Here is a 12,856-nt window from a genome sequence, read left to right on the forward strand (position 1 = left end):
GACTATCACAGACCTTATTTTAAAAAACTAATATTAGTAAGCCTGAACTCAAGCACAACTTTTCACATATGCCCATCCACTGAAGATTGCACAGATCCTAAAGCAATATGGCTGATCCTGCCAATTGATAACAGCCAACCTTCATTGTGGAGCAAAGCTGCAAAACAGATCCAGCTTGATTCAACCTATTTTACTTTCTAAGCTTAAGGACACAGAACCTAGAATCTAGAACCAAACAGCACTTCTAGTCCTTCAGAAATGACCTTTAATTGAAGTTCTCAAACTACAAGTTCCTGAGATGGTCTGCCACAAGGCTCTATTTTAGCTCAAGGCTGTGCTACGATATACACATAAGGAAATATAAGAATCACTGACCACTGTACAAATTGATAAGCCTAAAGACTGAGGAAATGTACAAACCTACATTAGGGGAACCTAACATTATGCCAAGTGTTTTTACTAGCAGTACAAAGCTGAAAATTATCACCGATCTCTACCTATTGGAACAGTTCAAAGTCACAATTGGCAGGAAGGGGGCTGGGGTGATCCCAAAGGATCTACCAAAACATCACAATAGTTCTGTCGTTGCTCTGTGGTATTGTTAATTAAAAAAAAAACGACATTTGACAACTGCCAACACTTGGAACTACACATAGTAAGAAATCTGATTTCACCTGCCCAACCATTTGTTTCTTTCCATTTTCCCCTGATGTTTTTTCATGGCACCACCATCTTCCTGGTTGCTCAGGCTTATAAACTCTGAATAATATTCAAAGCCTCTCTCCCTTTTACTTCCCCCAGCAATGGGAATTTGTTAGATTTTTTTTTTTCTGCAATGCCTCTTTACTCACATGCAGTCACCTAACTTCAGGTCTTCATACAAAAGCTATCCCAGCTATCTTTATATTTGATCCAGATTATATAAACCAACATATCTTCTCCTCCTTTCTCCTAAATTAGATACAGTTGGGAATTGGTGAAGACGGGGAGGGGAGTATTCTTATACCTGTGATCAAATTTCATAGCCATTCCAACAGAACTGTTGAACAAACTTTTCCTGAGCACAAGAATAGCTAGGCACAGAGCCAAGAAAAGAAGAGGCAATGATGAAAGCCAAAAAACAGGTGAGCTGCAATCTTTCCACTCCTACACAAAACCTGGCCCTAGAGTACAAGTCCTTGCACATGCTGATAACTTCTTCCAATTCTTAATTTTGCAATGTTCCTATATTCACAAACTCTGCCCCTGGGGCGACTTTCCCACTTTTCAATGCCAGTTTTCCTACTGCCCTCATAACCTTAAGCTAAGCTGATCTTTCCTAGCTTGACACTCTTCTTCCAATTCATCTGACACGCTGAAGGACTCTTCTACAAATACTGTTCTCAGCCTAATACAAGAAACTACAACCAGATGCAAAATCTCTTATCCAGCCTTCCCAAAGAGTTCCCAACACAACTTTTAATTTCCTTGAAGTTTTATGATCTTAGAGACCAGAGCAAAGGGAGTGGTATGAAGAATGCTGAGAGTGCAAGTTGCTGACTGAAGACAGCTGCTGGGAATCCCCAATTACTGTGGCAAGGGGTGTGGTGGTGACAGCAACCGGTTTGAGAACAGCCAAGTAAGACTTTAAGATTCACTGGTCATAGGGACTCTTTACCAATAATCTCTGTACCTTTCCCATTTAAAAACTTTGTTCAAGTTATCCCTCCCAAAAGCCTTCTTCCTGACCACTCTCCTTTATATTCCATGTCATTCCCATGCCTATGTATTTTATTATATGTTATTAACTTATAATCATATATATGTTGCTCTGTAGCATTTTAAGCAACTTCAATATTTGTATCCTAACTTGAATAAGATTGTAAGCTCTGTGAGGATAAGACTACCTCTTCTATTTCACTAGTTTCCAACCATGGAACTCAGCATAATATATATGCTTTTAAAAAACAGGGTGTGTTTTTTTTTTCCAGTGACATATAATTTCCACTCAGCGATTCCACATTAACATTTTTAAGGCTGAGCAAGAATGAAAGTATGATACATTAAGAGCTGTAGAAAATACACCCACACTTGATACAAAAGATGCCACTTATAGTTGGACCAAACATAAAATATGCTCCAACCAGCTATACTATTACATTATACTTCTTCCACTGGGTTCTTTTCTTTTTACTACATAAGCTTGTGGGCCATTTTTACTCTTAGCAACACTAACTACAGAAGCTCAACTCTAAATAAGTTTACTGTTGGGAATCTACTCTTCCCACCTACACAACCACTGGCTTCCCACACTGTCTCCAGTGTCCTGTGAGCAACTGCCCAATTACCGATTGTGGAAAGACAGCTTACACATTGAAGGTCCATTCTTGGCAGCCGCTGGGTTTTACTGCTGGTCCTCACTCAGCTTAATTGATTCAGAACAGTATCAAAAAGAGACATTATTACACAAGTTTGAAAAAGAGACTATTTAAGAAAATTTAAATGTAAAAGCCCTGGTCATTGTGCTGCTTTATAACAGGCAAGCATGTGTGACATCGAGAGTACAGAATAACATCTATTGAAATCGGGAAAACTTGGGAACTTTGACTAATCTCATTACACAAGTTTTAGTGTTTCACACATATAAATTCTCAAAAAGTAAAATTATCTATAAATGGAAGTGTAACTGACTTCAAAAGTATAATCCATTGCAGTAAAAGATTTTAGTATTTGTAATACAAGCTCAATTTCAAAAAGTGCATAGTTTTTAAAAGACAATAATGTGAATGTTAGTATGTTTCTGAGAAACACATACTTAGGAAAACAACTCATGCATGTGTTAACAGAGCATTTTTCACTTTTTCAGTAGTAGTCTTTCTTCCTATTGGACTGAGAGAACCCAGAAGAGATTCCTTCTTGGCTTTCACCCACTAACTGAAACCTGAATGCAGCACAAACACAATTCATAAGAAAGAAAAATTATGGACTAGATTGTCACTCCCTTTGGCCATATGGGGGAGAAGGTAAAATAAGCATTGAATATTTATTTTATATTTTTCTAAATATACCTTGCCCTACATACACCTTTATGAATGGATATAAAAACAATTTTGTAATTTATATTTCTCCATCCTTCCATTTCACTCACTGACAATTTTTACAGCATATATGACAACTGGGAACATGCCTGCTCTCTTTTCTCTCAGTAAAACAGGATATCAGATTGTCCTCCAATGGAAATTACCATTGTTGAAAACCATATTATACTTTCAAAAAGGCTCAACAATTTTTCAGACAATATTTTTCTTTTTTACGTTGTGACCAAGGAATGGAAGTTAGTACCATTATGTTAGCATGGATAAGAAAATCTGTCCTGGCCTAGTAGAATCATCTGCAATAGACAGATACATCTTCTGGCTATGCTGGTCAATCTTAATCAAAAAAGACATAAAAGAAATATAATAGCTTATGTTTAAAATGCTGATTTAATATCACTTTAACTTGAGCTCCATTATCAAATCATCTTTTTGACAGTGCAACAGGATTGCTACTGTTCTGGTGAAACAAAATGCCTACTCCCCTAACATAACCGAACTCCTCCCAAGCATGCTGAAGCCAGTAATTTGACTACCGTGGCAAGATGAGAGTTAACTGCTCAACACTTGATCGGAATCTCTCAAAATCTGCACATCCAGGAGTGGATTTTTAAAAAAATACATTTTATTCAATGTGATAGAAAACCACACGTATTGACATTTAATAGTAAAGAATCTTCTACATGCTATGGTCTATACAGAAAGCAGTGTTACATTAACTTCAAAGGTGGTAAGATAACTAAAATAAAAAGTTCACAGGATGTGACATGCAACACAGCATTAAAGATATAAGACTGAACAATCCCAGTGCCTTAGCAGGATCCTTTTATATTTGTTAATATGGGAAATTCTTAAAATGAAATCTAGCAAGCATAAGCATAAATAAAAGCTCTTAAAACCGTTTCACATGTTATTTAGTGAGCTAATCATAAAAGCATTTAATGGGAACAAAAGGGGGCTTTACTTATAAAAATCAATATAACTCACTTTAAGATATAATATCTGCGCTACTTTTAACTCCTAAAATATACCCTTCACATTTAACAATTTCTGAAAAAGGACCTAAAAATCATACCACAGGCTTCCAAAAGTCACCCTCTCTCTCCCGATCCCCAGCCTGGACCTCAGACTCTTACACTCTTGGCAGCACTCAATCTCCTGGGTGCTAAGTTAGAATGAACATAATAAAGGATAGTGACATAGAAACAGGAAGTTTTATACTGGAAACTGGCAGCAAAAACTGCCATTCCCTTACAGTTGCTCAAGTACTTATTCAGGTCCTCACTTCTCACTAACCCAGTGGTTCTCAACGTGTGGTCCTGGGAACTGTAGCATCAGCATCACCAGGGAACTTGTTAGAAATGCAAATTCATAGCCCCACCCCACACTGACTGAATCAGAAACTCTGGGAATGGGGCCCAGCAATTTGTGTTTTAACAAGCACTACAGGAGATTAGGAGGTACTCTAGTTTGAGAACCAGTCCTCCACAAACTTTAATGTGCATAAGAACCACCTGCGGAGCTTGTTAAAATGCAGATTCTAATTCAGCAGCTCTGAGGTGGGGCCTGAGAGCCTACGTTTCCAACAAGTTCCCAGGTGATGTCTTCTGCAGACCACATTGCAAGTGTTTCCCAAATCAGTTGTTTACCAAAATTACCCAGGGTGCTCATAAAACATGGATTCCAAAGCACCACCCTAGACCAAATTAATCCCAATCTCAAGACCTAAATAGAATATAACTGGTGGTTCTCCACCTTGGCTGCACATTAAAATCACTTGGGGAGCTTTTACTAATCCTGATTCCTAGGCCCCATCCTAGACCAATTAAATCAGAATCGCTGGGGCTGGGACTCAGGCATCTGTGCAGCCACGGTTGAGAATGACTGCTCTGGAGTCCACCTGGCTCAACACCTGGCGCAGTGGATCCCTTTATAGTAGCAAACAGGTTCCTATAAAATGGCTATCTGGGCTCCCTGACACATAAATCCAAGAGTTCTGATTTTAAATAGTAAAATGCACTTAAAGTTATGTTTCTCTTATATCTTGAACCATATTTCTGTGGACAAACCTGCCTGTACAATGCTCTCTGCAATGGGGTAGGTACTCAAAAAACAGCAACAGTGAAGAATTTGTGTCCATACAGTCTGTTCATATTGACATCCCTCCTCCCCCCGACCCTGAAGATACATACATCACTAGAAATTTCGAATAACCTTTCAGAGTGGAAGTGTAACTGATGGATCTATAACTTCTAAACCTATAAAAAGCAGATTTCACCGGTTACAGATATTCTGAGAGAAAGGTCCTAGGAAGGGACAAAAACTGTGCTTTTACATATGAGAATGTGAAATTGTCAAAAGCACATCTTCTGGGGGACAAAGACAGGACCTGAAACACACTGCTCATTACACCATACTAATAACTCTGAGGAAAAAAAAATCTCAATACGTCTACTTATGTGTTATGGCACCTAGCATAAAGCCACACTAATAACTACACAATGCTATTGAATATGCAAAACAAAGAAAAATGTGTGCTGGTTACTAAGGCACCGTCAAATGACTACAGTTATTTCCCTCCTGCAATCAAGAAATTTTCCTGAATTTCCACCGTACACCTCAAAAGTCAGTTTAAGATAAATGAAAATAAGACACAGTCCTCTTCCCCACTTGGTCATATTCCATGTCTATTCTAGTTGTTTTGCAGAAAACATGATAATTCAAGGCCTGCTAAATGATAATAGTTCTTATTTTTCCACCACTGTTTCAACATATCCACAGTGGTCAAAAGTGTGTCTTATTTATCTGTTTAATTCCATGAAAAATCCAGCAACTGGGGTATTAGAGGAGAACAATATCTAAATACATGTGCAAAGTGGCTACTGTTAAAATGATATTTTCAAAAGCATTTTTTGTATGAACTGGTCAAGCCCACTTTCCTTTTAAAATTCTTGTTATAGTCATTGAGTTAACCCAAACTCACTTTAAAATGTGTGAAAATAGCACCTCCTGAAAGTGTGTTCTCATATGCTTTGGAGCAATGGAGCGTGAATACTAAAACAGCCTTTGCCAAACTCATGTAACAGCTCAAGAACTAAACAGGAGTGAATTTTTGCAGTCCCATGACTTTGCATAGCCAAGCTAAGTATCATCCCAGGACTAGCTTTAATACATCACAGACATCCAAGAGCAGGCAGAAAAGTCACAAATAAGTGACTCAAGCTAATAAATATTTCATAGATTTTTTTACATGGCAGTCTTTGCAAAATGAATTTTACTTCTTAACCAAAAAATAATCTGGTTAAGTAAAGGTGTAGACCTAGGATTTAAGCTCCTAGAATTAGCACTGTGAAATTTATAAAGATATTCAATTTATTTGACAAAGTGTCTGCCTGGATGCTCTTTCATACATTTCTCATGAACCAATGCCTGAAGATGGACTAAGTCTAAAAGAAAATGCACAGACCACAGAAGAGTCATACAAAATTAAAGACAAAGTACCAAAGCCAAAGAAAACAATACAAATGCACAATTTCCAGGACACTTTATTGTAATTTCCACTTTACATATTAATTTAATATTTTTAGTCTAGGCAGAAGTGTTTACACTTATGCAGTAGTCCTGTCTCCTAACCTCCCAAAATGAAAAGAAGTAGTTTAAAAAGAACATCAATTCAGGTATTTATGATATGGAGCACAAGGGGCACTTGTCTTAGCTAGAAAAAAAGGTTGATGCCCTTCAGTAGTAGTTTCACTGAAATTTTTCTATATTTTTCTTGTTGATGCTAAGTACTCATAAAAACAATGATCCTTTTTCTCATTCTGCCCTCTCTTGGTCTTTAGATTCTGTCTAGCATTTAACTTAGAAAGTCAGTTTACACTCAGTTTACACATTAAAAAAAAAACACATATGCCCCATCTCCCACACATCCAAATGGACAGGAATTAGAATTAACCTGGCTTTTGGCTGTAACAATGCTATTTCAAACAATTTCAACCACACACTTAAAGGGTAAAATAATTAAAAGTACAAAACCAGAGGAAACCATAAAAATCCCTACACATTTACTGCTCGATTGTTTAACTATTTTTTAAATCGTCGAGTATAACATAGATTTCTTAAAAGTGAAATCGACACCAAAGCGAATGCACGTTTAATGTACAAACTGACCGTGGCTCTGTGGAGACAGCTCTCTTTGAATGAGCTATTACCCAGACGGTGGAATGAAAAAAAAAAAAAAAAAAAAAAGGTCTCACTCTTCAAATGTGAGGAAGCCGGCGGTGCGCTCGCTTCACTAGAAACATATTTTAATAGATATGTTCGGATAAAAATAGATAGTAAGGGAAAATGTGTTTTAAAAAACCTCCCCCCTTCCCAGGGCACAAGGAACCCCTGAGGAAAAGATGGGTAACCTCACAAGCTCCGGAGCTAAGTTCCATCAGGAGCAGAACAGAAGTTGGATAGCTGCTATTTTTCACCCGGCAATGGGACAGTAGCTCTCCAAGTGCAAGGTACGCGGGGCAGGAATACTGGCGGGGCTTTCACTTGGGGTAATGGAAACCAAAGTGAGGAGAAGTCAATACCTCGAGTAATCCAGATCTACAAAACCCGGGTGGGATCGGGGAGTAGTAGGGGGTTGCGAAGTACAGAAGGAAAGGGTAAAAACTCCTGGAAGTTATCTCAAAGAGAAAGCGAACACTTCTGGAAACCACGGGGCCATCCCTAGCAGCAGCACCCAGCTCCAAGTGTGGGATGATTGCCTCAGAGGGCAGAAAAGCCACAGGGTGCCCTTACTTAGGTCGAGTGGCTCTGGGGGACCGGACCGCTAGAGGGGTAGGGGCAGACGGCGGCGAGGAGGAGGACTCGCACTTTCCCTCAACTCTTGAGTCCCATCCCGAGCGCAAGGGAGAGGGCGGCAGAGGGCACGGTACTCACTAGGGTTCGTTGGTGAACCGGGGGGTCCGGGGCTGCTGGTATCCATACAGGTGACAGTAGAGCACATCGAAGCAAAAGCAGCACATCTCTGCTGACACCACCATCTTCCGGGAGCCGGGCGATGAGGACGAGGCGGCGGACGATAAGGAGGGCGAGGAAGAGGTGGCGGCGGCCGGGGTAGAAAGTAGCGTTCCCACTCCGCAGCTCGGAGGTGGCGACAGGGAGATCCCCCCGCCGCCGCCGCCGCAACCCTGGGGGGGAGAGAGGGTACAGCCGCTGCCGCTACCTCCTCCGGCTAGACCTCCCAGCCCGTTGAGCCGCGTACCGGCGCCTCCTAGTCCCAGCTCCCCAGCTCGGCACTGGCTCTCTCCGCTGCAGTGGGAGGAGGAGGAGGCGCCACCACCGCCACCCGAGCCAGAGGGGGGCGAACTGGACAGTTTCTGCTTCTTCACCCCGCAGCAACCCGCCGCCATCTTGGAACGGTCTCCCCCACGCAGCGCTTCCGACCCATAAGTGAGGCGAGCTGACGGCGGGGGCGAGCACGCTGCGGCCCCGGCCGCCGGGGGCGCGCCAGGGGCTCTCAGGGCGCGCGCGCGCCGCTCCCCAGCCCGACTGCCCGGCCACGCGGCTGCCCTGCGCGCGCACCCGCCTCGGCGCGCGCCCCACGCTGTCTTGGCTGGGCTCCTAGCTCCTGTCCCGCCCAACTCGCGCCTCAGATCCGCAGCCCTATCCCAGCCCCAGCCCCAGCTGCAAATCCTGTGGCGGCAGAGGATGGAAGACGAAGCCGATTAGAAAAGAAGGTGAAGGAAACAAGAGCGAGACTGTGGAGAATGGGAGCGAGGGGTGGAGGTGGGCACGCCCGGGGAGGAAGGAGGGAAAGGGAAACTAGTGACAGAGGGGGAAGAAAGGAGAATGTCCGAACTAAGCATCCAAGTCCCACAGCACAGCTCGATGACCTCCACTGCACGTAGTGCTAGTGACACTTGAACACAGTTACGTGGAACCTGAGCCACTCGGCCTCCAATACACTGGTTTCTGAACGTTGGAGTGTGAGCAAGCAGGTGCTCAGAGCTCCACACCTGAGACCGCCCCTGTAAAGTGTGTACAAGGCAGTCGGGGAAATGGTCGTGCTGCGTTGTTGTCTTTAATATCAACCTAAGCACACACCAGGGGTTTTCTGAGATTGTGATAGAAAAGCAATACTCTTTCCTTTCCTTACCAACAAATATTTAAGCTCGAGTGAATTTCGACATCTTGTACTTGTTTCCCCAACTTTCCCTCCTAGCCCCGTGAAAAAGTTTAAAAGCCAGAAATAAAGTCCTAGCCAACACCTCAGTGGTTCAAAGATGTTCATTGTGCTTTTGTACTTGCAGTGGTGGGCTTTTTGGAGTTTTGGTTTTGTGTTTTGGCTTGGGGAAAAAAACAATTAGGAACAAACACATCTGTATTGCACAGATCTTAGAGGTAAATAGGGTAGGTAGTGTACTTAGTCACAAGTTGAAAGGTTTTGTTCACATATATAATTCTAAATATTCATTTTCAAAATTTCTCAATTAAAAAATTCTTGGATGCATAACAAAAGCAATCCATGTAACCAAAAACATTTGTACCGCCATAATATTTTTTTTTTTTTGAGACAGAGTCTCGCTTGTTGCCCAGGCTAGAGTGAGTGCCGTGGCGTCAGCCTAGCTCACAACAACCTCAAACTCCTGGGCTCAAGCAATCCTGCTGCCTCAGCCTCCCGAGTAGCTGGGACTACAGGCATGCGCCACCATGCCCGGCTAATTTTTTTATATATATATTAGTTGGCCAATTAATTTCTTTCTGTTTATAGTAGAGACGGGGTCTCGCTCTTGCTCAGGCTGGTTTCGAACTCCTGACCTCGAGCAATCCGCCCGCCTCAGCCTCCCAGAGTGCTAGGATTATAGGCGTGAGCCACCGCGCCCGGCTCCGCCATAATATTTTGAAATAATAAAAAAACTTGAAGAGGATGTGTATGATTGAGTCAATTGGAGACCTAAGATGCCCCTTAATACAAAAATAACAATAATCAACTCAGGCCTGTAATCCCAGCACTCTGGGAGGCCGAGGTGGGCGAATTGTTTGAGCTCAGGAGTTCGAGACCAGCCTGAGCAAGAGCGAGACCCCTTCTCTACTAAAAATAGAAAGAAATTAATTGGCCAACTAAAAAAAATTATATATATATATATATATATATATATATATATATATATATATATAATTAGCCGTGCATGGTTGCGCGTTCCTGTAGTCCCAGTTACTCGGGAGGCTGAGGCAGAAGGATTACTTGAGCCCAGCAGGAGTTTGAGGTTGCTGTGAGCTAGGCTGATGCCACGGCACTCTAGCCTGGGCAACAGAGTGAGACTCTGTCTCAAAAAAAAAAAAAAAACTAAAGTAAAAATAATAATAACAATCAACTGTTAAAATTCATAGAAATGAACCTGATAGAAATAGAAGTATAAGTTATTTGCATTGTGTCTACACCATGCCAAAACATCTGGACAAAGTCAGGTATCTGCATATTTGGAAACTGAAGAATGATTGATTTTTGTCACCCTTGATCTAAGTGTGTGGGATCTTGCAAAATAGGGGACTGTTCATTCCACTCAGGAGAAAAAAAAAATAAGTGTATTCATTCAGTAAATATTGAGCCTCTGCACCATACTATGTGCACAACACTGTACTTCTGTTGAAATCCAGGGCATACACAGGAAGTATGCTTCCCACGCTCAAAAAGTTTATGAATTAAGTCAGATATATAGTCCATAATCAGATAAATAACTACTATGTATTGAACATTTTTAGGTGCCCAATATCATGCCTCATCTTACCCTATAATCCTTCAAAATAATATCTTATTTGATTTTCACAGCAATGTGCCGAAGTTGCTCATTTACAAATGAAGCAATTAAACCCCAGCAGTAACTTGACCAACATTACACACCTAGAAAATGACAGAGCCAGGACTGGAATGTAGGCATGTCTCATTCTAAAAACCATGCTATTACGCTATACTGCTTCTCAATAGCAATATATGATAACAAGGTTAGTGATGGACAAAAGAGAGTGACATTTAACTGCCGTATGTGGAACTGAGGTTAAACAAAATAAGGAAGTTTTTATGGAAAGATTGAGAGACATTGAAATATGCTACCAAAAAAAAGATAAGGAATCTCCTCCCCGCAAAATTTTATGAAATAAATCAACTGTCTGGGATGATTAAATGCAGCCTAAAGACAAAAGAGACCGTTTAATTGGTTTGTGATAAGTGATTTCATCCTCAAATCTCATCACTGCTAGAACTAACCTCATATTTGAGGCAAATAACAATTCACCATCAACTACTAGTGGAGTAAAAAAAAAGTCTTAAATTTTTTTCTGTCTATGTTGCAGAAGAGAAACCAGATTGGTTTATTTTGTGTTTTTTTTTTTTTTAAGCACCACAATAACTAGTATGCTGTTAGGGTGTTTTGTTTTGTACTTTATTCTTAAATATCACAATCTGCCTTTCAATTCGTTTGAGAATAGATTTACTCGTTTGAGACTGGATTGAATACAATACCAGGCAATAGATACCGATTTACTCCACACCCCACTTAAGTGATCACTTCTAGAGTAGAAAAGCAGAGCCATTTAATGACATCACACAACAGTTTAACACAGGAAGCAAAGTAGGATACCATGGATCGCTGCTTCTGCTAGGGGAATTTAGGAAAGCAGAATGTAATCTCCCAATTTAGAATTTGGCCAGTAGACAAGAGTCTAACGCCCCTACTCTTGTGAAAATAGCAAGGAATCTTTAATAAGCACCAGTAGTCATGTCCTTAGTTCTGCACTACATCTAAAAGATAAAGCTCTATCATGGCTATTGTGCCAGGCTAAGGGACTGATGCAATGGGAAACCCAAAGACAAGGACACCCCAGCTGAATTACAAAAATAGCTTTTCCCCCAAGGATTTTTAATTCCAACTCCAAACCTCACCAGCATAAAGAAAATAGACAAACCCAAATGTGATCATTGCAGAAAAGACATCATTACCTGACCGCTATGGGTTACTATCTAAGTACTTTGTTGTATTGGCTGGCTTAAAGAGGGAAAAAAAAAACAACACTAACCTTTTTCTTTGTGTTAACTTCCCCTGAGCTTGGCTCATCTCCCATACTAACTTTGAGCCTCAAGATGCTTTATAAATCCTCTGGCAAGTAGTGGTGGTAGTGGTAATGCCTCCTTTTAGCCTTTGAGGAAATGCCTCTCCTGGCCTTGTTTACTTGCAAAGTCACCAGCATAGAAATAAACATATTTCATTCAAACATAAATGAAATCCACAAAACAAATTCTGTGAAAATGTTTCTCTCTTTTTTTTTTTTTTTTACATCTATGCAAAGTGCACACTGGATAGGAAAACTGACCTTGCTCAGGATTCTCTTGACTTGAAGTATAAAGGTCAAAGTATGATAGAGCACATGTGTTTCTACCCACCGCTGATACTGGAGTGCAGTGATAATACCCTCCAGAGGAAATGTTAAGGTGCCTTCTGCTCTTTGTAACTGACTGTCAAGCTGGGAGCTAAAGATTCCACGTTTCTTTTAGATAAAATAAAGTAAATAGGCCATAGTCTCTTTGTCGACAAAACACATTCAAATTGTAAGCGTTTCTGCTTCTGCGTTTGCCTCTAAATTGCCATTAACTAACTCTTGTCAAAGCTTCGTTTCACAACTGTGGAGAAGCTACTGGAACAGAGCTTATGCATATTATTCATTATGAGATAAGACTAGAAATTGAATTAAGCCGAATAGTTACTGATTATATTATCATTGCCTCAATT

At 40.9% G+C, this 12,856-nt stretch overlaps 1 protein-coding gene across 2 annotated transcripts in view; it reads right to left on the reverse strand.

The window, feature by feature from the left end:
- AMMECR1 (AMMECR nuclear protein 1) overlaps positions 1-8,514 on the reverse strand; it is a 114,025-nt gene extending 105,511 nt beyond the window's left edge. For both annotated transcript variants that reach the window (XM_012750061.2, XM_012750070.3), the window contains exon 1: positions 8,010-8,514. In XM_012750061.2, the coding sequence (XP_012605515.1) occupies positions 8,010-8,482 (473 nt within the window). In that variant the 5' untranslated portion in view covers positions 8,483-8,514. The remainder of the gene's footprint in view (positions 1-8,009) is intronic.
- Positions 8,515-12,856: the final 4,342 nt, after the last annotated feature.

The sequence above is a fragment of the Microcebus murinus genome, chromosome X (genome assembly GCF_040939455.1).
Source record: "Microcebus murinus isolate Inina chromosome X, M.murinus_Inina_mat1.0, whole genome shotgun sequence".
Taxonomy (NCBI): domain Eukaryota; kingdom Metazoa; phylum Chordata; class Mammalia; order Primates; family Cheirogaleidae; genus Microcebus; species Microcebus murinus.